Below are 22,578 nucleotides of genomic sequence, written 5' to 3'. Positions count from 1 at the left end.
AGTGATTTGTAAAAGTCACCAAATCTTTCCACCATGAGGAAGTATTCAGGACTTGTTTGACTTATCTTTGTAAGATTTATCTTATGTGTCCTATGCGGAGAAATACCCCAGTGAATAGAAGACTTTGTGCTTGTTTTTCTGTACCATGACAGCAACTGGATTTTCTCTCACAGATATTCCACAACATTAAATGTACAATAATGATCAAATTGCTGTGGTTTAAGTGCAATGAAACAAAAAAGGTGTCACTGTGGTGCAGTTATCATGGAATAGCATTGCCAGCTCCAGTTCTTTTCAGCTGAGTTTAAGCTATTGTTGTATTTGTGTATTATTGTTAATTGTGTCGGATTTTCCTTTATACAATTTCCGTGTTTCTTTTACCGCCAACCCCCCTCATCCCCTTCCCTTCTATGCCATAGCTTGAAAAATTAAAATAAATATTTAGTTAACTGTGCTGTGTTAAATCTCTTTAATTTTATGTGCTTTCACAATTACAAAGGATGTGAAGTAAGACTGAAGCGGCGATTGCCAAATGCCATTTTCCTTTCCTTTCAGATACACAAAGTGCTTCACACTTTATTTGTTTTAACTGTTTAATTTTTACAATTTCTGCAAGTTTTCTCAAAATGGTGTCTGTTATTTTATGTATTTGGAATCAAAGCTCAATATTTGATTATACTGTAATTACATCCAACCACTGAATTTGTCCCCTCTATTGTTTGAGTGTTAAGTATTTAACCTTAAAGCAAATCACATTTTCTCATAGTTTCACAAACTTTTACTAATTATTTATTTCTGGTTGTTGTGTGAAAGCAAACCTAAACCAGCATTGGTAACAGTTGGGACTGTGTACGTTGCGGTCATCTGGGTTTCTTTTTTTTTTTTTTTATGATAAACTAATTATGGAATAATCGCTTTTAAAAAGTTTTTGTCCAAAGTGTAAAATGTAAAATGATCCCTCATGTATATATTCATTCACTCATTCATTTTCTCCTGCTTATCCGTAATTCGGGTCGCGGGGGCAGCAGTCTAAGCAGGCCCCCGCCTTCGACTGCTGCCCAATCCTCACAGCACCGTCCCTTACGGTCCCTCCTGCAGGTGGTGAGCCCACGGGAACTCGTATATATTTTTTAGTTTATGTTTTGACTTTGAGTTACTTTGTTTTGTGGTACTCTTTAACAATCTGGATATAAAATAACTGATCAACAATCAGAGCATTCCAAGAAGCTCAACAAGAAAAAATTTGTGACAGAAAATAGGAGTCACACACACATGTGTTTGTGTGTTAACAAATTCTTACTACACTCATTGCAGAACAACTCTGCCCTGCCCCACCCACTCCCCTACCATGTTCTTCTAGATTCAGTATGTCAAACAGACAGTAAAATAGACAGATCTACAGTCAATAAGACAGATTGACAAACAGTCAATAAGACAGACAGACAAACAGTCACTAAGTCAGATAGACAGTCAGACAGACAGTCAGACAGACAGTCAGACAGTCAGACAGACAGACAGACAGACAGACAGACAGACAGACAGACAGACAGACAGACAGACAGACAGACAGTAAGACACACAGTCAGTCAGTAAGACAGACAGTCAGTAAGACAGACAGACAGTCAGTAAGACAGACAGATAGACAGTCAATAAGTTAGATAGATAGATTGTCAGTAAGACAAATAGACAGACAGGTAAAAAGACAGACAGTCAGTAAGACAGACAGACAATTAATAGGACAGAGACAATCATTTAGTAAGACAGTAAGACAGTGAGGTAGACGAGTCAGTAAGATGTAAGACTGACAGATTGGCAATCAGTTAATTGGACAGACAGACAGACAGACAGACAGACAGACAGACAGACAGACAGACAGACAGACAGACAGACAGACAGACAGACAGACAATTAATAAGACAGAGAGACAATCAGTCAGTAAGACAGTCAGACAAAGAGACAGTTTTTATTTTACAGTTCTATATAAAACAGATTATCTTATTATCTCTGAATATGTTTCTTTAGTTTATCATAATATTTTTCATTTGTGCAAGAGTGGACATTTCTTATTAGGAAAAGAACAGTAATGAAATTCACTTTAACTTCCAGGTTAGGATTGTTGGTTAGGATTGAAAACCAACCAAGGGTTGACATTTTTGATAACAACACTTTGTGTGATTAAATGAATAAATAAAATCAATAAAAAAGCCTTTTTGTGTGTGTGCACAGAAACAATAAAAAGTCTGTTCTGTCTGCTTTCAGGTTTTACTTGTGAATAAAAAAAAAGGAATAACACAGTGTGCACAGACCCATGTGTCATAGTTTAAGCCTTATCAACTACATCTACTGACTGGAAATTCCAGAAATTATAGCGCAAACAAGAGGAAACCGATTCTTCTCTTTTTCAAAAGTGGAAGTCACAGGGTTAGAAAAGGTACAAGTAATAGGAAATCAGAATTTTGTTAGCAAATAAATAAGGGACATTTTTATAAAGTACCTTATAGAGTTCCCCTAACATTTATGCTAGTAAAATACCGTGTTTATGTTAAAGTTAAACTCCCCCTGAACTGCACCAAACATTTTTACATTTAAATATTCTGGTACTAATTATTTTGTTGGAACTCAACATTAGCCCATTTATCAGCATGTAGGTTGAACAGCATTGTTAATCATTAACCAAATTGAAAATGATGAGAGAAATTGTACACTGGGAATCTCCATCATATGGCTTGATAATGCATAAGAGTTGGCATCTATGAAATATTTTTATTTAAATCATGATTTTGGGCTTCTTCATAACATTCATCTTGTCATTTAGTGATGTAGCCTGTTACAGTTCAGACTTTTGCTATGATCTGACACTATATTAAACCTTATCTTCCTGGTTTTAATTCTCCCGATGAAGAACAATGTTTGGGTGTCATTGGTAACTACGAAACTAACAAGTAACATATTGCACAACTACTGACAAGAAATGATCATCCCACGGTTGTTGAATTAAAATACACAAATCATATGGCTGTCATGCAAATCCTTAATGTCACATGAAGAAAACCCACATGTGCAGATCTTATGTAATCCATGTTTGGAGAATTTGGTTGGATAGGTTCATGGCATTGATGTGTCTCTCATATACATGTACTGTTAATCAGGGAAAAACCCACAGGATGTTCTGAGTACTTTGCAATCTAATAAATGAAATGAACTAATCATAAGTTGCCCATGTATCTATTTGTTATCTGCTGGGCCTGATGCTAATCCTACATTACATTTACATACAAAACAGGCTAACTATTAAATGTTTATTAACTATTAACTAATAATACTATTAACTATTAACTGTTAAATATAACCATCTAATGTTTAAAAATTATTTACAATTTCCTGAATATGGAATTTTTTTTAACTGAGTGAATTCATGTTTTCTAGTGAGGCAAAGACACTTGATTTTATACCAGTCTTGTCCACAACATTAAAACATTCGACTGAGGTAAATCCAGAGGTGTCAAATTGGTCAAAATGTGACAGTGGTTGTAGTTATATGTTGACACAGCTTGTGATCTTATCTACGTTGCATGTGAAAATCTTGTTGGGATTTCAAAACACATGAGCATTACTGTAGGGATAAATACCAAACCCAAAAACCCAAAATATACCAAACAAAAGCAATCCTGTGGATTGGAAAATTTACAAAATGACCCATCAAGGTCGGCGTGTCGAAAATGACTAAAATGAATACACACCGCTTAATACACAAAAATCTGTTGCTGTAGATACTCGATACTGTATAACTATAGTAGAAACTGCTCCTGTAATTTTTATGGCTGTCCATTAGCCATACAATTGGAACCCATTAGACAATGGGTTTAAATTTTAGTTAGATTCCTTATTTTTCATGCTGCCTAACAATGTATTTCCTTGCCACTGCTGTCTTTTGCTTGTGTATTAAAGATTTTTTGTAAATCTGCTTTGTATCAAAATTCATTGCTGAAGTTATTTTACTGTAATACGATATGAAGTCTAAGTATTGCATGTCACACAGGACACCCAACCAAGTGACCTCACGATATCCCTTTGGCTCAGTTCTCTTTTTTACTGTCCGGATATAGAAATCTGCCTTAATCTAACATCACGTTCATTTTGGATGTTCCCAATTGCAAAAAATAGGGACGACATATTATAACCCCACCACAAACAGCCTGATACATAAACACGTATTTCCCAATACTGAAAGCAGAAGGTTGAAAGGTCCAAATGGCAGTCCAAATGCCTATGAATACAAATATGGTATACAATGTAAATTTAAAAGTAAATATATATATATATATATATATATATATATATATATATATATATATATATATATATATATATATATATATATATATATATGTTGTATCATAAACATATTAGTACAGTTACATTGTAAATGATAGAGTCGGTTATATTTGCCCTCTGAGCAAATTGCCCTCTGTGAGCTAACAGAATGTAATGAAGTTAATAAGTAATTTTTCATAAGGATTGAAATATGCGTTTTAATTATTATTGGGGGGGAAAAAAACAGCACAATTGCGATCTCTACTGACCGCTATAGAATAATCTTCAAACATATTACAGTATTACGAAAATAAAACTAGTCCATTTGCGCCATCTACTGGTACAATGTAATGTTGCTTTGTGCACATTATTATGAGAATATAAAGGGATGGTTTGGCTACCTCTAGTGGTACATTTTGGATTTACTCTTTTTTTTTATGTCGCGCTAACTTCATATTATGCATTTTACGCATATACCGTAATACAGTTACAGGCCTTCAGGGCCGGAAAAGCTTTATCTGCTGACCTAAACGCTATAAGAATCACTGACATATGTTTTAATAGATTTTTGTCCTTGAATATGTATGAAATGATTTCCAATTGTCTATTCTCTAAATTTCATTGCCTTTCTCTGCTCCTAGGAGCAGCGCAATCCAGTGTAAGTTTGAGTTTATATCAAATCAGATTTCAGCCTTCACATCACATGTTGCCAGAGTATGAGAAATTTGCACTGAGCCATTAGAATTAGCAGTGCAGACACTTGTAGCGTAATGTACATGTTGCTTGAAGGCTGTTGCTTAAACCAATCAGATTTTGAGTTGGTGACCACAGGGCCATCTAGCAGGCGTACAATAACGTCATCATTTTCACATCCTTTAACCGGTTGTTCAGAGAGTGCACTAGTCAAAGCTTGCAAACCACATCTGTCTTAAAATACAAATAATAAAAAAGATGTAGTAAACTCTTGAGCAGATTAATGGAAAAATCAAGTTTAAAATAGGTGGCACAAAAATGCCACTGAGAAATAATGCACTGTCTAACTGGCATTAATGAGCAAAAATGTAAAATATACACTATACTAAATATTTTTTTCGAACATTTGTGTTGTTACAGGCACACAATTGTATAGGAACTAGAAGAACTAGCTTCAACAAGGAGACCCAAACCTGTTCCAGCATTACAATGCCCCTGTGCACAATGCCAGCTCCATGAACATATGTTTTATATCGGATCTTCAGTGGCCTGCTATAAATCTTTAAACTCAACCTTACTGAACACCTTTGGGATGAATGTGAACACTGACTGCCCACCAGGCCTCCTCACATCTCCTACGTCAGTATCTACTTTTACTCAAACCCTTGTGGCTGAATGAATCTCCACACATCTCCAAAATCTAGTGAAATATCTTTCCAGAAGAGTGGAGTATATTCTGCAAATGTGGAGTGAAATGTTCAATAAGCACACACAAATATTATGGTCAGTTGTCCATAATATTTAGTCCATATAGTGTACAATGATGACCGAGAAGAGAAACTACATATTGTGTGTATCCAGGAATCCTGGATCAAACCACAACAAACATTCTCGATGCAAAATTCACAATGTATGAATAGCATAATATGAAAAGTCCTCAAATATCTTAAAGTCTAATGTCCCCAGGACACGATTAAAAACAAAGGATCACAGAGCGTTTTCAGTTGCCAGACCCAACTTCTGGAACAAGCTGCCTCCTTTTTATAAATGCTTTTTATAATTGTTTGTTTTAGCTTATGGTTTAGAATAAAGTCTCTATTTTATTTAAAGTTAAACTTATTTAAAGTTGTTGGTTTTAAATGTGCGTTAAACATAAAGTGTGATCACCTTACCAGGCAAAGTCTATTTTTAAAAAAAGCTTCAAACCAAAGAAATTATTCTCAGCAATAATACATTGTCTAAGATTAACACATTTTATTAACAGGGTTTAAGTTAAAAATGTACAATCGCCAGGTTTTTTTTTGTTTGTTTGTTTGTTTTTTTTAACCTCTATTTAGTGCTCTACTTGCCAATCCAGGTGGTGGCGGTACTGCATCATAAAGCTGGTTAGAACTCCGTCAGTAAACAATAGAAGAAGAAGACGGGGAGGAAAAAAAAGAAGACTAAGGCGACGAAGAAGAAGAGAAAATGAACGCGCCGCCGGCTTTCGAGTCTTTTTTATTGTTCGAAGGAGAGAAAAAGTAAATCCTACGAGTATATTTTTCATGATATTATCGTTCATTTTCACTCTCAAACAAATTAAATATTTATTTTCGCCTCTTTTGTAGTAAAAGAAGCTTTGCTAGTTAGCCATTTAGCTAAGCGAGCTTTTCGCGGAATGACATTAAAGCCTATTTAATTTTTTTCTTTCAATCCAGAATTTAGTCATTTGGTTAGATATTTATTTAAAATTAATTGATCGCCTGAGGAAAAATTATGGATTTGGATTTACCTTCCTAGTTGGCTGTGTTTGCTGTTAACTTTGGATTATTCAGTAAATGTTTATTCATTTTCCATAGCAGCATTTATGAAAGTAGTTCCGGCTTATATTCATTCCCTGGTTCTAATGTCTCATCCACAGAGATGTGTGTAACAAAGACTTATGTGATCTACAGTGTCTGTAAAAAGTGTGGTGTTTTATGTTTATATAACATGAATATTCCTTAAGTTCAGTGCTGTCCAATATTTTCCACAAAGGGCCAGTGTGGGTGCAGGTTTTCATTCCAACCAATCAAGGGAACACCTGATAGTCATTGAAAATCAATATCATTAGATTTAAAGAGGTAGAATTTGGTGTTGCTCTTGCTCGATTGGAATGAAAACCTGCACCCACACCAGCCCTTTTGTGGACGAGATTGGACACTTCTGCTTTAGTTTCTATGCAACAAATCAATATAATAAGAATTGGACAGTGACTGACTGTGGAGTCCAAATTTGCCATTTTTGGCCCTAACAGACAAATGTATGAAAGCTGGAGAATGTTAGCAGACTGCCTCACACCCACAGTAAAACAGGGAAGTACCATACTTCAACACCATACAATTCCATCTGGACTGCAGCAAATTGGAACCTGCTTCACCATACAAGACAATGACCTGAAGCATACGTCCAAGCGCTGTAAGCGTTATTTAGAGAGCGAACAGTCGGCTGTTATCCATGTTGTTGTTTTTGTGTTGTTATCTATCATTGAATGATCTGCCCAATCAATGCACCTAAGCCCTATTGAGTTAGACTGGGATGAACTGGATCGCATCAGTATTTCGGCTGAAAATAACACTCGGAGAAAACAAGCTGCCTGGTTTCAAAGAGTGTGTAAAGCTGTTATTTATGCTAAGGGAGGATTTTTTTTAATAGAAATCAATTGTAACATTTGTACATTTATATTTGCTTGGTCAAAGTAAATCTTCATACTCTATTACCCAATTTGTTGCATAGAATCCAAAGAAACATGCATGTGCCTCTTTAAAAATGCTGATACTTAAAGTAATAATCTCAATAATGATCTTTTCACAAGCACTGTGTATCTCTAAATAATAATAATTTAACAAGAAATGGTGTATATTTCATAAATATGTTTATTAAAGGAGTCTCGGTGTCAGAGGTGTGGCTTTGAAGTTTTTCATTACAGGAAAGTCGAAAGAATTTGTTTTGTAACAATAACTTAATTTCTGTCCTCGTCAAAACGCCCTGTCCCCCCAACACCACACCCTGTTTTGTTTCATCTTGTACCCTATATAACATTGGGTTTTTGTGTGTTTGTTTTTTTTTTTGTGTGTGTGATTAGTTTTTGTATATGGTGTGAAAGTCTTACATGAGTCTCTGTCGTGATTATGCTTGCAGAATTACAATAACCAAGGACACCAAGGTGCCAAATGCTTGTTTATTTACGCTGAACAAAGAAGACCACACTCTGGGAAACATCATCAGATCGTAAGGGCATCCGGATTTTCATCATGGACTTGCTTTTGATTCACTAGTTCTTTGGGTTCCATCTTTTTAAACCACATTGTCCTCTTTCACAACAGACAGCTGCTGAAGGATCCTCAGGTGTTGTTTGCTGGGTACAAGGTTCCTCATCCGCTGGAGCACAAGATTGTGATTCGGGTCCAGACGACGCCTGACTACAGTCCTCAAGAAGCCTTTACAAATGCCATCACCGATCTGATCAGCGAACTGTCTCTGCTGGAGGAGAGGTTCAGAGTGAGTGCTACTATGCTGGACAGAGTTCCACCTCAGTGTTTTATTGCTACAGGAACATAATCAAAGACACAAAACGCCATTATTGTTCCCTCAATGAACTGATTATTTTTCTGTAAAATAAATCCTGCAGTGTTTTATCGTATTAAACAGGTTAGATCCTGTTATTGGGTGCATTTTATTATAGACTTATGTTACTGGGGATACAGCAAAGCATTCTATCCATACGTCAGAAAGCTTGGATACAGTTTTCCCTTTGACCGGTAACGCACTATTGCAGGCACTGACATTGGCAGGGTTCCTACATATTATAAAAAAGTATGACATTTGATTTGAGTGATTGTCAGGTTTGGATTCATATGGAAATAAAGAACACTGAGTACTGAAAAATATTTGTGTTCCCATACTATTCGGTTTTCTAACTGAACAGGGCAATACTATGGAGCAAACTTATACTGGAGTAAAGAACAGACTCTCAGCGCTGCCAAAAGATCCGAGCTAGACTGGATCTGCACAACTGTGATTGGTTGTTACATTGTGACCAATCAGAGTCAAGAATTTGACAACCCTCTTGTATGAAGAATAGTGGATGGGAAAATGTGGGAGTGCATGAAACCAAATACAAAATTGTTTGCATCGTTTTATGGATCTGAGTTTTAGCTGCATTCAGCTTTCAGTGACTAATCCATTTTTCCATTCATTTTAGGTTGCCATTAAAGACAAGCAGGAAGGAATTGAATGAAGGATGCAGCTGTGTCGAACTACAGATGTTTACTGACCACTGTTCAAGCCTCTTCTAGGAGCTTAACCTGTTTAGTTTGTCCTTTTTGGCTCTGGGCTTCTCCACACTGCAGTACAGAAACCCTTTAAGACTGTTAAACCTGTCTGAAGTCAGATTCAGCTTAAATATAACTGTTAACAGGATTATGGTTTATACCCTTTGTATTGTGGCACTATTCTCTTGGTTTTCGGTGCCATATGTGCATACACTTTGGCACTGAAACAAACCTTTTATGTGTGTTGTTGTTTTTTGCCATGAATAAATGTAATTTTGATACCCAAGTTGTTCAGTCAGTTTTGGGGGGATTAGAAAATGAATACATGCCCCAGGAAATATTCTGCAGATGTGAATCTAATGAGATATCTTCTCTTAGAATGAGAGGTAAGTATACTTCAAGGCTCTTCTTTGTTCTGGCACCGAGATGGTGGAACAAACTTCCCCTAGATGTCAGTACAGCAGAGTCCCTGACTATCTTCAAGCGACGGTTGAAGACATGCCTCTTCCTGAAACACTTAAGTTAGCACTTTCAAAGGTTTCTTTGTAGAATTCAAAAGTTATATTTATATTAAGTTTGTAATCTTGCGTATCAGTGTAGCTTTATTCATTGCTAGAGACTCAAAGCACTTTTGTACGTCGCTCTGGACAATGGCTTCTGCTAAATGCCGTAAATGTAATGTAAATGGATAAAGAAAGAATAATAGAAAGGCGTATTGGATAGGCTTTCTGGATCTTTTTTTAAAATTATAGTAGATTTGGTCAAGAATGAGCAGACTTGTCAAAAAAGCTCTGTCAAGAACCTTTTGTTGTCATTCTCAGTGGAGGGCAGTAATGAAGTAAATGTAATGTGTTACTAGTTAACTACTAACTAACCTAGTTACCTAGTTTACTATTATGTAGGGTTTTTTTTTCTTCATTTGGGAAGACTTGAACTTCACTACATTTAAAAGTCAAATATTTTAACTCAACTAACATTGTGTGTCGTTTCTATGTTGGTTTTTTTTAATGGATAGAAACTGGTCAACTACTTATCGCCAACATAGTAGCAAGTAGCAAGCAAAACATTTTTAAAGGAATACATAATATAGGAAACTCCTGACTAACATTGCTGTGGCCTGATTTGCAAATTTGCTGATTTATGTTTTAGTTGAAAAAAAGGTTTGTGCTTAAAGTCATTTTGATAGATATCAGTGTTTGAATCATTAATATCATTCTTTTAATAGACTGGTGTGCTAAGAGTAATATTAGAGTATTTTCACAAAAACATTTGATTAAGCAAAGAGTCTTGTGACAGAAATTATAATTGGAACATTTTAGCCATAATAAATCATAGTACTTTGGATACTTGATTGCATTTGAAGACATTCAAAAGGGAGCACTTTTACTAGAGTATTATTATACCTACTGTATCTCTACTTTAACTACTTTAATTATACGTTTCTGCAGAACTCTGGTGCTACATAACAACACAGAAATAAGCACAAATGCACTAAGAAGGACAATAGTGCAGGACAGATACACAAAATTGTGCTGATCAGAATACCTGTATAATGTAAAGTACAATGTGCAAAAAATAAAGAAAAGTGTACTTGTAAACATACAGAGACAAAAAGGTTGTGCAAAACAGCATGTAAACAGTTATAATATTGGTGTTGGTGCTGTAAACATGGATGTGTATGAATTGTATTGAGTATTTGAGTGTGTGTTTAAGTTCGAGTTTGTAACAAAGTTTAGTGTGAAAGTGATTTTGTGTGTGTGTGTGTGTGTGTGTGTGTGTGTGTGTGTGTGTGTGTGTGTGTGTGTGTGTGTGTGAGAGAGAGAGAGAGATAGAGACAGAGAGAGAGAGAGATTGAGTTTGTGTACTGTTTAGATCTGTTGAGCCTGATGGTTTGACTGAAGAAACTTAGAAAAGGGGGGGAAGAAGTAAAAAAAAAAAGAAAAAAAAAAGTTTTTATTAAAATGGGTGGCATTGATCTGGATGGAAAAATGATGAACTACTATATTGCAAACCTGCACCTTTGGACTTAGTTGGAAAATATAATTTGCACTGCCTCACTTTGACATACTCAGCACAAATTGTGCAGTCAGTGGCTTTATAATAAATTTTTCTTATTTATATTTATAGCACCAGCACACCATGACAAATGCTTTGTACATGCAAGCCGTGATACTTAGCATTAAAGATGATTCTCATTCGGATTCTGATCAAATTTCAACCCCTGAAATCCGGAACTATTTAGTCGCTGATGTTGCTGAGGGACACATTAAAAAGGTGTACAAGCAAGGTTGCTTGATGGCTGCCAAGCAGCAGACCGACAACTGTGGATGTAAAGGCGTCCGGACTTGCCTGATATGTGAGTCAGATGAGGACAAACGACATCTGTTAAAAAGTAAAGCCTCGGTAAGTGGCTAGAAAGGTTATTAAAAGGAGATATGTGTATGTTTAGGTCATATTGCTGGCTGATTCCATACGTCAAGGCTGTCGCCATATTGGAAGGGATCAGGTTTGATAGATAGATAGATAGAGAGAGAGAGAGAGAGAGAGAGAGAGAGAGAGAGAGAGACAGACAGACAGACAGACAGACAGACAGACAGACAGACAGACAGCGTTTATTAATCCCAAAGGGTAATTGTAATGTTACAGCAGCTGATTCACAGACATCCATCAATGTACAAACAAGAAGATGCAAAAAAATATAAGAGCCAGTTCAAGGTAAAATATCACAAAGAGAAAGCGAGTAAACATATTATTAAAAACCATGATACACTGTTTACAAGAGTGCAGTCAGGTGGAAATCTGAGAACTTAATGCTGTTAAAAACAGTGTAAAATAATAATGTGTACATGATGATTGGATTAGGTCATTTAAGTAACTGAACATTAGGTGCACCAGCAAGTGTGAGAGAATAGAAGTAAATTATCATATTAAGGTTATTAGGGTGACATATTGGAAGAATATAGATTAAGGTGCATTAATTGGATCTAAACAGTTTTATCCATATGATAATAAAAATAAAATTGAACTTGAATTTCCTATTTGTAATGATGTCAGAGAAGGGTTTCTCTCTCCTGAACAATATTGCAATAGCTTATAGTAGTGCAAATCCAGTTTATTCAAGAAAATTGTCTCTTCTGTACTTATGTGTTTCATTATTACTATTCCCTGTTGTGCTTTAAACCTTATGTATTTGTTTTATATTTCAGGTACATTATGATTTTGTTTATGATCAGGAGTCAGAATTAGCTGTACCAGTCGCTGGCAATATTCAGGAGGCTTTTCCATTTCCGGGCGTGTTCCTGTTGGAGAACTTTGTCTCTGAGGATGAGGAAAGAGAGCTGGTTGCAAGCATGGACCAAGAGATCTGGCGAGAGTCCCAGTCTGGTCGGCGCAAGCAGGTAATGGATTTCAGATGATCGAATTTAATATGTTTTTCCTATTTTATTTATTTATTTATTTTTTATTTTACTACCCAATTCAATTAAAAATACTGGTTCATTTTCAGGTTTTGTGTTTTAAAAGAGAGGACAGTTACAATTTGTAATAGAATTAGATTAAATTACTGATCTATATGTGTGGTAGCCTAAGGAAAGCCTTTACATGGAACTTTACATAATTTTTTCTTGTTCTTTCTTGTATGAACCTTAGTCCAGAGGATACATGCAAGCAAAGTAAAAAGAGAGATCATGTTCTTTATGATTTTATTCCAGTACTCCCATCGATTGACAAAGCCCTTCTACAATTTTAACTTTACAATGGGAAATGAGTCAGAAATGGGTTTATCACCATCTTTCACATCACTCTAAAGTAAAAATCAATCAACATTTAAACCCAAGGCTAATCATCACTGGGAATCAACAGCAAATGTATTGAGCTACAACATGTAATTATCCTAAATATGAGGAAATTGTTAAATCATATAACCCTAGCAAGGTTTAAGTCTGTTTTTAGTAAACATTTGGTACATAGAATTCTAAATGTTTTGCATGTACGGTACTTAAAATTGAGATGGCAAGTTTTAATATTTGTCAATTAATATTATACAAAAATATACAAACACATTAAATTTATCAACACGTTTTTTTTTATATACATTATAAAAATTAACAGAAAAATACACTATTTAAAAATAAAAATAAACATCCACCCTCCCACATAGTATGTTTGTAATATCATTAAAAAAAAATTGTTAACCAAAGTTAAAAAAAAAACAAAGATCATATGACACATGTAACTAATAAAGTCCACAATTAAAAAACAGGAAAAAAAGAGAAATTTAAAAATGATAATAAATAGCAAATATGTGAATTAAAAAAAGATTTAATGGGTTCTACCAGGATTATTCTAATAAACTGGAAAGAACCTAGTTATTCAAAGGCAATTGTGATGGATGAGGTAAAAGTCCGAAATATTAAAAAAAAGTGTTATTCAGGAGGCACTAGAAATCATATAAACATTGTGTTTTGACTTTTATTTCGGATGCTTCCATGGAAACTGCCAGACAATGTTTCTGCTGAATAAAGTATTTTTCCTTTGAGATCACAAACTTGGATTCTTAACTTTTTTTGTTTCTTTTGCCTGGTCTTTTGACTGTATTTTCCTTTATGATCTTAAACTGGGCAAGAAAATAGTTGCAAATAAACATGCTGTTTCTTTTAGGATTTTGGTCCGAAGGTAAACTTCAAAAAGCAGCGCGTACGCCTTGGGGCTTTCAGTGGCCTGCCTGTGAGCAGTCAGAAGCTACTGGACAGAATGTCCAAAGAGCCACTGCTGGCTGATTTCCACCCGGTAGAACAATGCAACCTGGAGTACAGCCCCGAACGTGGCTCTGCCATCGATCCACACCTGGATGACAGCTGGCTGTGGGGGGAGCGCCTGGTTACTCTCAATCTGCTCTCTGATACTGTGATCACCATGAGCTTAGATCAAGGCTGGGAAGACATGGACCAAGGTGAGGTCAGGGTGGCTGTAAAAATGCCTCGGAGGTGTTTGTTTGTGCTGTTCGGTGACGCACGCCATCGCTGGAAACACGCTATTTACAGGGAAGACGTTCACAGCAGGAGGGTTTGCAGTACCTTCAGAGAGCTGACTGCTGAGTTCCTGTATGGAGGGGAGCAAGAGAAGCTCGGATCAGAGCTGTTGGAATTAGCATCAAGCTTTAAAGGAGTTCCTATATAAAAAATAAAAAAAATTGTGGACAGTTATTTAACTTTTTTGTTTTTGTTTTTATTTTTTAAACATGAGTCAAATATTAAATCAATAAATGTTTTATTGTCTACTAGCTTGGGATTGTATTCAATGTTTCCCTTTGTTCAGGTTTGTTATGGTGTAATATTTTTGATCAAATCTGTGATTTTAGAATCTTTCATAAAAAGCTATATATATATATATATATATATATATACACACAGTATATAGATGGAGAGAGAGATACTAATGTATTTATGAATGCAATTCAAATTATTTTAAAAATCCAGTCTTTACACTTATGAGCAATGTTAGATTTGATTTTTTCAATTGCTTAACTTGTAAATATATTAAGAAAAAGTATAAATAAGAATTCTAGCCTTTTCTTAATATTTTGTGGGTGGTTTCCAGTATTTTGTCATGTAATTAATTATATCTAAGCCACTAAAGAAAATGTCAAACATCTATAATCTAATGCTATTTTTTCTGATTTTGTTAATGAACTTAAATATTCAAGTTGCTAAGCAAGAATGTGTTGTAGTATTTGAGGCACAATAAGATATGCCTAGTGTCTATCTTTAGACTAAACATAGTGTCTCTGAGTTCATCAAATGCCAACTGTAATGTCTAAAATGCATTGTGCTTTGCTATGCTTTTTGGAAGGTTGGAAGGCTTTCCAACAAGCTAAGATCTGCAAAGAAATAATTTCACTGTGCTGTAATATATATGTGACAAGTAAAAGCCCTTCTTTCTCTTAAGAAAATGCTGAACCTGTCACATTCATAAAACTAACTAATAATATATATTGAAACAAATGCTTCTGGACAAAAGTTTGTAGACACTTGACCATAAGACTGGTATGTACGTTGTTTTTTTTTTTTAACAACCCATTTCCCATTTAGTTCCAATTTACAGTATATTATGAGCTCCATTCTTCTGGTAAGATGTTCCACTAGATTTTGGAGTGTGCTTGTGGAAATCTGTGCTCATTCAGCCATGAGGGTGTTTAGTAAAGTCAGGTACTGGTGTGGAGTGAGGAGGCTAAAGGAGCTCTAGAGAAGGCCACTCACATGTAAAGCATATTTTCATTTAGCTGACTTTGTACACAGGATCATTGTCAAACCTGGATTGACAGGTCTGGGCCTCCTAGTTCAAGGGATTACCACATCCAAAGACATCCTATACAATTGTGTGACAGTTTGTCTAACAGTTTAGGGAAGAAAAATCAGGTGTCCCAATATAATGGATATAATATACATACTTTTTAATTGATTTTCTCATGTGTTTGCTTTTGTTGACTTAATTTTTACTTTCCATTATAGTCAATAAAATAAGACAATAAAACATATCACACTATCCTGTTACCTCACGTTAGCCACACTCAACATGGCGGACACCAAGGGCCACGCTCTGACGTCACTTCCGTCAAAGTTCACGGCGAGTTTTTCCCGGGAAAACACGAAGCAACGAACTGAACCCGGGTGTACACGTGAAAGGTGTGGTTTATATATTTTTAATGTAGTGGTATTTCTTTTTATTCCATTTTAATTCAAACACGGTTTCAGTATTACGGAATGTTATTTTATAAATGAATATTTTTTTGATGTATAAGGCTTATTTGTGTCGCGTAGTCACATCAGTATAAAATGTGGTCACGTGGGTTTCTAGTAACTCTTTTCTTGTTGATTCATAAAAATGTGTAAAAACCATTCCCTATATTAAAACGTGTTTTAATAGTTTTTATTAGAATATATAGTGACTGATGTGATTGCTTTTTTGTACTACTGCAATAGTGATCACTGTTGAGCTTCCACGCACTTCCGGTGAATAGGTGTAAAGTGGCCACTCAACACACATTCTGGTTATTTTAATGCAGAAAGCTCTGAAACCTTTTTCACGCAATAGCACGAACATTAGGGTGAAACCCATGTGCTATATAAACTGGAAAAGAACCCTACCAGTCCACATTATAGTATTGCCAATCTCCCTACAGCATCATGGAGAAGATTACTGAGAGAGTCCTGCTGGAGAAAGGTCTACCTAAAGCCAACAAGCTGGAGAAAATTACCAGCATCAAGTAAGTGTCCTTCAAGATCTAATGTTTATTGATGATATATCTTTCAGCTGTCTTTACTCCTGTGTTAAAAATTACAGTGTGCTGACTGAGTACTGTGGTCCACAGTGATTTTAATAGATTTGTAATATATAAATGCAAATATATAATGTATATGTATGTTATAACTGCGGTATTTTTGAAAGTTTTTTACGGTTAATATTATTTTGTCTAGTCTCTCTCGTATGGGGTTGAAAAATCAGGATCTCCCTGTGGCCCTGTTGAATAAACTGTCCTCGCTGGAGAAGTTGGATCTTTCCGGGAACATGATGCAGAAGCTCCCTGCAAGACTTTTCCTTCCCAGGCTGCGGCTTCTGAACTTCTCCAACAACGACTTGGAGGATGTGACCTCGCTAGCAGCCCTGACTGGCCTGGAGGAGTTGCGGCTGGATGACAATTTATATCTCACCGTAAGATTTATCAAATCGACCATCATTTAAAAAATATATATTTATTTATTTTAATCCAAGATTGCTTTGTTTTTCTGTAGGTCAGTGATGAGCACAAAGTAATGTTCCTCCTGCCCAATTTGAAGTTCCTGAATGGGAGGGATATCAGTGCGACGGCCAGCCACATCCGCCATGTGAACAGCGAGATCCTTATGAAGCGGGTTAGTTTGGGCCTGAGCTTTTTATGCTTTTGGGCTTTTCTACATTATTAACGATCACAATTCTTTTACAGGTGATTGGGGTGTGGGAGAAGAACTTCAGTCTCCCTGATCCACCATCTTCACAAAGCTTGAAGGAGCTCGAGAAAAAATTTGTTAGTGCGGCTTGCTTTCAGGTCAAATATGGCCCCAGCTCTTTGAACGACTACACCAAATGGAGGGTGTGTGTTTGAAATCAAATTCTAATAGCTTTGTATACATGTATCATGCCCCCTTTATTAAATATGAGCTCTGTCGTTCAGGTCGAAATGATTGCAAAAGAATATCTCAAGTCGCTGACTGGTCCAGAAAAAGAGGAGGAAGAAGACATGACCTTGAAGACTCTTGAAAAGGAGATTGGGGTAGGCCTTATTTAATTAGGTTCATTACAACACTGAAATATGTTACGTTTTTGGGTCTAATTGCTGTGTTTTATATAAAAAATGTGTAATTTTAGTCTCCTGCTAAGAGAAAGAGTCATGACACTGAAGAAACAAGTGATTCTGAAAAACCCTGGAAGAAAAGGACTCCAAACCCAGTGGCCACACCAGAGGCAAGTGCACGCAAATCAAGCCGGTTAACCAGTGCCGCGTCGGTCGAGTCCAGTCCGAGAAAATCCTCACGGCTCCAAGGGACTCCTCAGAAAGCTCACCCAAAGGAGGTCTCGAGCCCACGGTGTCTGAGAATGAAAACTCCCGAAGCGAGTCCGGGAAAACCCTGTCGCCTGCAAAACACCCCAAAAAAAGCCAATGTGACCGAGGTCACGGTGACGCCCACTGCCATGGGAGTGAAGAAAAATCTAAAAGTTCAGCTTACGACTCCGAAAGCATGTAGCTCCACCAAGGCAGAAAACGGAATCTGGAAAACAACTAAATACCAGGTTCCAAAGGTATGCATGTTATGAATTTTATTTTCAACATTGATCTAATACCTTTTTTTGTCTTTTTTTTTTTTTATATTACATACTGGTCCATGTACACACACCTTGATGTAAATATATTGTGTATTGCTACAAATACTCCCTCTTTGGATGGTCACCGTCTCTCCCTGTCCTGAGGGTTTGTGTATTGTTGCTAATGGCCCATCACAAAGCCATTATCTCATTGTTGAGTGTCTCAATGCAGGAGCCGGCCCGTCTGCAGCCACTTCACGTCCTGCAGTGTCACAGTAAACAGGACAGTCGGGAGGATTTCAGCACCCAACTGTGGGCCTGTGCCTTTGAGCCTGCTCACAACAATAGTAGTGAGTATCTTCAAACGATTGTGTGTATGCAAATAATCCAGGTTTAAATGTTTAATCTTATTTTTTTATCAATAAACCCCATACCAAGGACCACAATCCTTTTAGCAACCGTTTTGGTTATAGATTTCTCAAATCTAATGTAAAACATGGTCTCAGATCCAGAAAGATGTAATCTCCAGGACCTCTCTAATATTTCTTGCATTTATTTTTTAGCTGCATTTAGTTTCCATTTAAAAGTGTCCTAAAAATCAAGGCAAACCAATGGAGGAAAAACTCCAACTTCAGTTCAGAAGTAGACAAATGAGGAGTTTGTTAAAAAATTTTAATATTTTACCTGTAACCTCATTATTTAGACCATTTCTTTCCTCTTCTCATCATGTTTAGGTTGAAACAGTATATTCTGGGTGTTTAGAGAGCATTTTTCTCGTTGCCACAATAATAACAGTTTATATTTTGTTTTTGTAGATGCAGATGCCTGGTCACAATCAGTGGCGACTTGTGGAGGGGAGACGGTGTGTGTGATAGACTGCGAGTCTGGTCACGTGATAAAGAAATACAAGGTCCCTGGTGAGGTGTGTAATGTTATTCTTGTAGTACCATTTCTTACCACAAGGTGTCTCGCAAAACTCAAAGTTTTTCTATGTACTTGCAGAACAGAATACAAAAAGACAAGTCTGTGTTTAGGAATAAAGGCCTGTCTAACTCCCAGCATGTTTATTCACCTTGCCTTGGAAATTGTATTCTTTTTTTTAGGAGTTCTTTACACTGGCCTGGACCACAGTATTGATGGCACGTGAGGGCGGTTGTGCTCGATCGTGCAGCATCCTTGCCGCAGGAGGGAAGAGGGGCATGGTGAAGCTCATCCACCCCAGAGCTAACCTGGCATACGGCGAGTTTCGTGCCAGCCGCCGAACCATATCCATGCTACGCTTCAGCCCGTGCCAAAGCAGCTTCCTATTCAGTAAGTACAGATCAAAAATTTAAATAATGTAATTTCTTTGGAACTGCTGATAGACAGTGGTACGAAAGATGAACCTGAATAAAGTGCATTTCTAAGCTGCTTCCTGACAATATGTTATTAAAAGTATTTTATTTGTGTATATTTGAGAGAAGTTTGGCTTAAATATTTGCATGTTATTGATACTTCATACTATGGATTTAACACAGTGCCACATTATTCGGATACCACTATATAGTTCTATTTCTTTTTTTTTTTTTTCTTTTTTTTTTTTAAGATTTTTGTATTATTTGACCTCTAGCTGAAGGTATAGATAGTTGATTAGCTAAGAGGCTTTTGTTTTTGTTTTTAGCTGGTGCATATGATAACAAGATCATCATGTGGGACATCGGCGGACTGGACCGGGACTACAACTTCAAAACCAGGTGTGTTATCGCGGTTTTCGCTTTTAGATATTCAGTGGAACCTCGATACCCTCGACCTCGATAGTTTGCGTATTTTCATTTGGAACCGGACTGAGAGTAACTCGTGAAAAATGCCAGCGAGTGGCTCGAAAGTTCGGAGTATTCAAAATTTCATAATTTCAAAACAGAGTTTATAAGTAAAAGTAGTAAATAAAATATTTATGACAAGTAATTGACAATTTTTGTTGAGTTTACAGTACATGTACAAGTCCCCTTGAAAAAAGGAACCATCAAAAGAACCTCGCGATTTTTTGTTACTCGCGAGGGGTATTAAAAAGGAGCCCCCGTGAGTGTCATGGTTGCGCTGTATCTTAATTAACGGCCATATTCAGCTATTACAAATATCTGCATTTATTGTTCTTTAGTCAGCTGCTTGTCCTGGAGACCTGCTCGACTCCACTGCAATTCTGTCTGCCTCCCCATTCCCCAAAAACGCACCTCATCTCAGGCTGCGACAACGGGCTTTACAGCTTCGACATCCAGCTCAGCAAGAACATACAGAAGAGGTTCATAACGTTTATATCTTCCAGTGAATATATAGTTTAAGTGAATTATTACATATTTCCTAAACCCTTAAGTGTCACGTTTATAATACTTGTGTGACTTACTTGTGTGCTTTTCAGGACAGTGGAGATGGAGATTGTATTTCCTGTGTACAAGAAAAGTAATAAGAAGAAGAACTACCGCACTATTGATGGACTCAGCTTCCTTACAGAGGACATCATAGGTAAGTGAACCGTGTCACTATATACATGTAAATTTACATTTACGCCATTTGGCAGACACCCTCATCCGGAGCGATTTACAATTATCGCATTCATACTACTAAGCAGAAATGGGGTTAAGGGTTTAATGCATGGTGTAGCTGGGATTTGAACCTTTGGAGCCGAAGTCGAATGTCTTAACCACTACCACTTCCCCTATAGCAACATGCTTTATGTGGAATCACTTTTTGTTCGCATTCTAATAAGAAGTTTAAGTGTCACTGGTTCATCTTTTTTTTTTTTTTTTTTTTTTTTTTTTTTTTTTTTTTGTCCTAAAAAATACAAAATAAATATCTTATCTTAAAGACAGAGAAAAATGGGCCAGTGTTTGTTCCATTCATTCTCATATATTAAATTTTTCCATCTCAGCGTCTAAAAGTCAGATGCAGGGCTCTATCTACTTATGGAGCTGGAGTCGTACAAGAGCGGAAAAAGGAAGGAAAAAAGAGGTGCCTGCTGTGATCCTGGCCGAACTGCAGTGGTCGAACACCGAAATCCCATATTTATCTCTAAACACCTGCCCTGGTAAGAATGACAAATTCCTATAGAAATCAGGATTATTCCTTTTGTACCCAAGTCTAAGATTTAGTTTTTTCTGTCTGTTTTTCCTTAGGCTTCGGCTACGTCGTGTGTGGAGATGAACAAGGCAGACTGTGGACGTATCACATCACAGACGCTGCGAACTTCAAGAGCGGAAAAGAAGTTCCTGCAACAGAGGTACGAGTACTAATTATTTCAGGATGTGTCTCTATTCAATGTTTTTATTTTAATAGAAAGTGAAAATTAGACCAGTGTTGGTGTTTATGGCATACAGTCATGGCCATGTGTTTTTACATGTTAATAATTTGTAATAATAATCTGTAATATGTTTGTAATAGGATCAGTGGTCGTGTTTCTAAGTGTTTCTAGTTATTCAGAAAGGGATAGCAAACTAATGTGGCAATTAGCAGCAGTCAGTTTCCTTTAATGTCACAATCACATTTCAATTGTGCAAATAGTTTGGTGGTACAGTAGGTGTTGCCTTGCTGCCTCAGAGCTCAATAGTTTTTGGTTTCTCTCTTTGCTTTGGTTCCTATCTGTGTGAAGGTTTCTATCTGTGGGTTTCTGTATGTTGATTTTCAATGTATTCATATAAAACCAGGGTGTATCGTTGCCCCCACAATCGTTTGTAAACCTAATAACCATTAAGAAACAGTGTTCTCTCAGAAACTTATTAAATAGCAGACCACATGTTTGTTTAGTCTCCAGACACATTTTTTTAATTATTATTATAAATGCATGCATGTGTGTGTATGCCAGTGAATTTTGTGTACCGTTATACCCCTAATATACACCATTGAGGTGTGAGCTTATAATGTAGTGTCATAACTTTCTTATATGCATCACATTGGCTGATTACATACTAAGCATACTAAACACACAGTATTCCATTCATGTACAGCAGTCACCAAGAGATCTAAAGTTTCTTGTTATTATGTAATTTCAGGTCCTGGAGTGGCCATCTCTGGTGCGAAATGGAACAGGCCCCATAGAGGGGCCGTCGATCAACAGCGTCGCCATGGACCCCGAGCTTCGTTATTTGGTTGCCCTAAGTGACAAGAACATGGTGGTCATTTGGAAACGAGAATCTGTGTGATCATTTCACAGATCAGGAAGTGATTCAGGCTTTACCACCAAACCAGAGCCACCTGAAGGATCATTTAGAACTGACCATTTTTGTTTGTTGTTTTTTTTATTATTTTTTTAATCCAAGTACGCTAATTTGTTTGTTGAAAATCAACTGTACATAATGTAATAACTGTAAATTGTGCCTTTTTTTTTACCTGGAAACTAAAAAAAAATTATTTAAAATGTGTGTGGGTCTATGTGTGTCTGAGAGGCTTCAACATGTTAGCAAGTCAACAA

At 36.5% G+C, this 22,578-nt stretch overlaps 3 protein-coding genes across 5 annotated transcripts; all 3 read left to right on the top strand.

Annotated features, from left to right (window-relative positions):
* The first annotated feature begins 6,380 nt into the window (after positions 1 to 6,380).
* Positions 6,381 to 9,580, top strand: polr2j (RNA polymerase II subunit J). The gene is made up of 4 exons (XM_083530706.1): positions 6,381 to 6,527; positions 8,167 to 8,256; positions 8,352 to 8,526; positions 9,230 to 9,580. Exons 1-4 carry the CDS (start codon positions 6,475 to 6,477, stop codon positions 9,263 to 9,265), a joined length of 354 nt encoding a protein of 117 aa, XP_083386832.1. The 5' UTR covers positions 6,381 to 6,474; the 3' UTR covers positions 9,266 to 9,580.
* Positions 9,581 to 11,423: 1,843 nt separating this feature from the next.
* alkbh4 (alkB homolog 4, lysine demthylase) lies at positions 11,424 to 14,674 on the top strand. 2 transcript variants are annotated; one of them, XM_083530676.1, is made up of 3 exons: positions 11,424 to 11,702; positions 12,533 to 12,697; positions 13,959 to 14,674. In XM_083530676.1, exons 1-3 carry the CDS (start codon positions 11,439 to 11,441, stop codon positions 14,475 to 14,477), a joined length of 948 nt encoding a protein of 315 aa, XP_083386802.1. In that variant the 5' UTR covers positions 11,424 to 11,438; the 3' UTR covers positions 14,478 to 14,674. The 2 variants fall into 2 exon arrangements, with proteins under 2 accessions (XP_083386802.1, XP_083386801.1); XM_083530675.1 differs by having other exon boundaries at positions 12,506 to 12,697.
* Positions 14,675 to 15,840: 1,166 nt separating this feature from the next.
* On the top strand, positions 15,841 to 22,524 carry lrwd1 (leucine-rich repeats and WD repeat domain containing 1). Of its 2 annotated transcripts, none has more exons than XM_083531841.1 (16): positions 15,841 to 15,982; positions 16,480 to 16,563; positions 16,775 to 17,009; positions 17,090 to 17,209; positions 17,281 to 17,427; positions 17,509 to 17,607; positions 17,703 to 18,134; positions 18,370 to 18,487; positions 18,959 to 19,059; positions 19,241 to 19,448; positions 19,798 to 19,870; positions 20,275 to 20,415; positions 20,533 to 20,636; positions 21,043 to 21,198; positions 21,287 to 21,390; positions 22,160 to 22,524. In XM_083531841.1, exons 1-16 carry the CDS (start codon positions 15,873 to 15,875, stop codon positions 22,307 to 22,309), a joined length of 2,382 nt encoding a protein of 793 aa, XP_083387967.1. In that variant the 5' UTR covers positions 15,841 to 15,872; the 3' UTR covers positions 22,310 to 22,524. The 2 variants fall into 2 exon arrangements, with proteins under 2 accessions (XP_083387967.1, XP_083387966.1); XM_083531840.1 differs by having other exon boundaries at positions 18,953 to 19,059.
* The last annotated feature ends 54 nt before the right edge of the window (positions 22,525 to 22,578 follow it).

Source organism: Silurus aristotelis (genome assembly GCF_946808225.1).
Source record: "Silurus aristotelis genome assembly, chromosome: 26".
Taxonomy (NCBI): Eukaryota; Metazoa; Chordata; class Actinopteri; order Siluriformes; family Siluridae; genus Silurus; species Silurus aristotelis.
The sequence above is the reverse complement of the archived record's forward strand: the minus strand, read 5'-3'. Positions and strand labels throughout refer to the sequence as shown.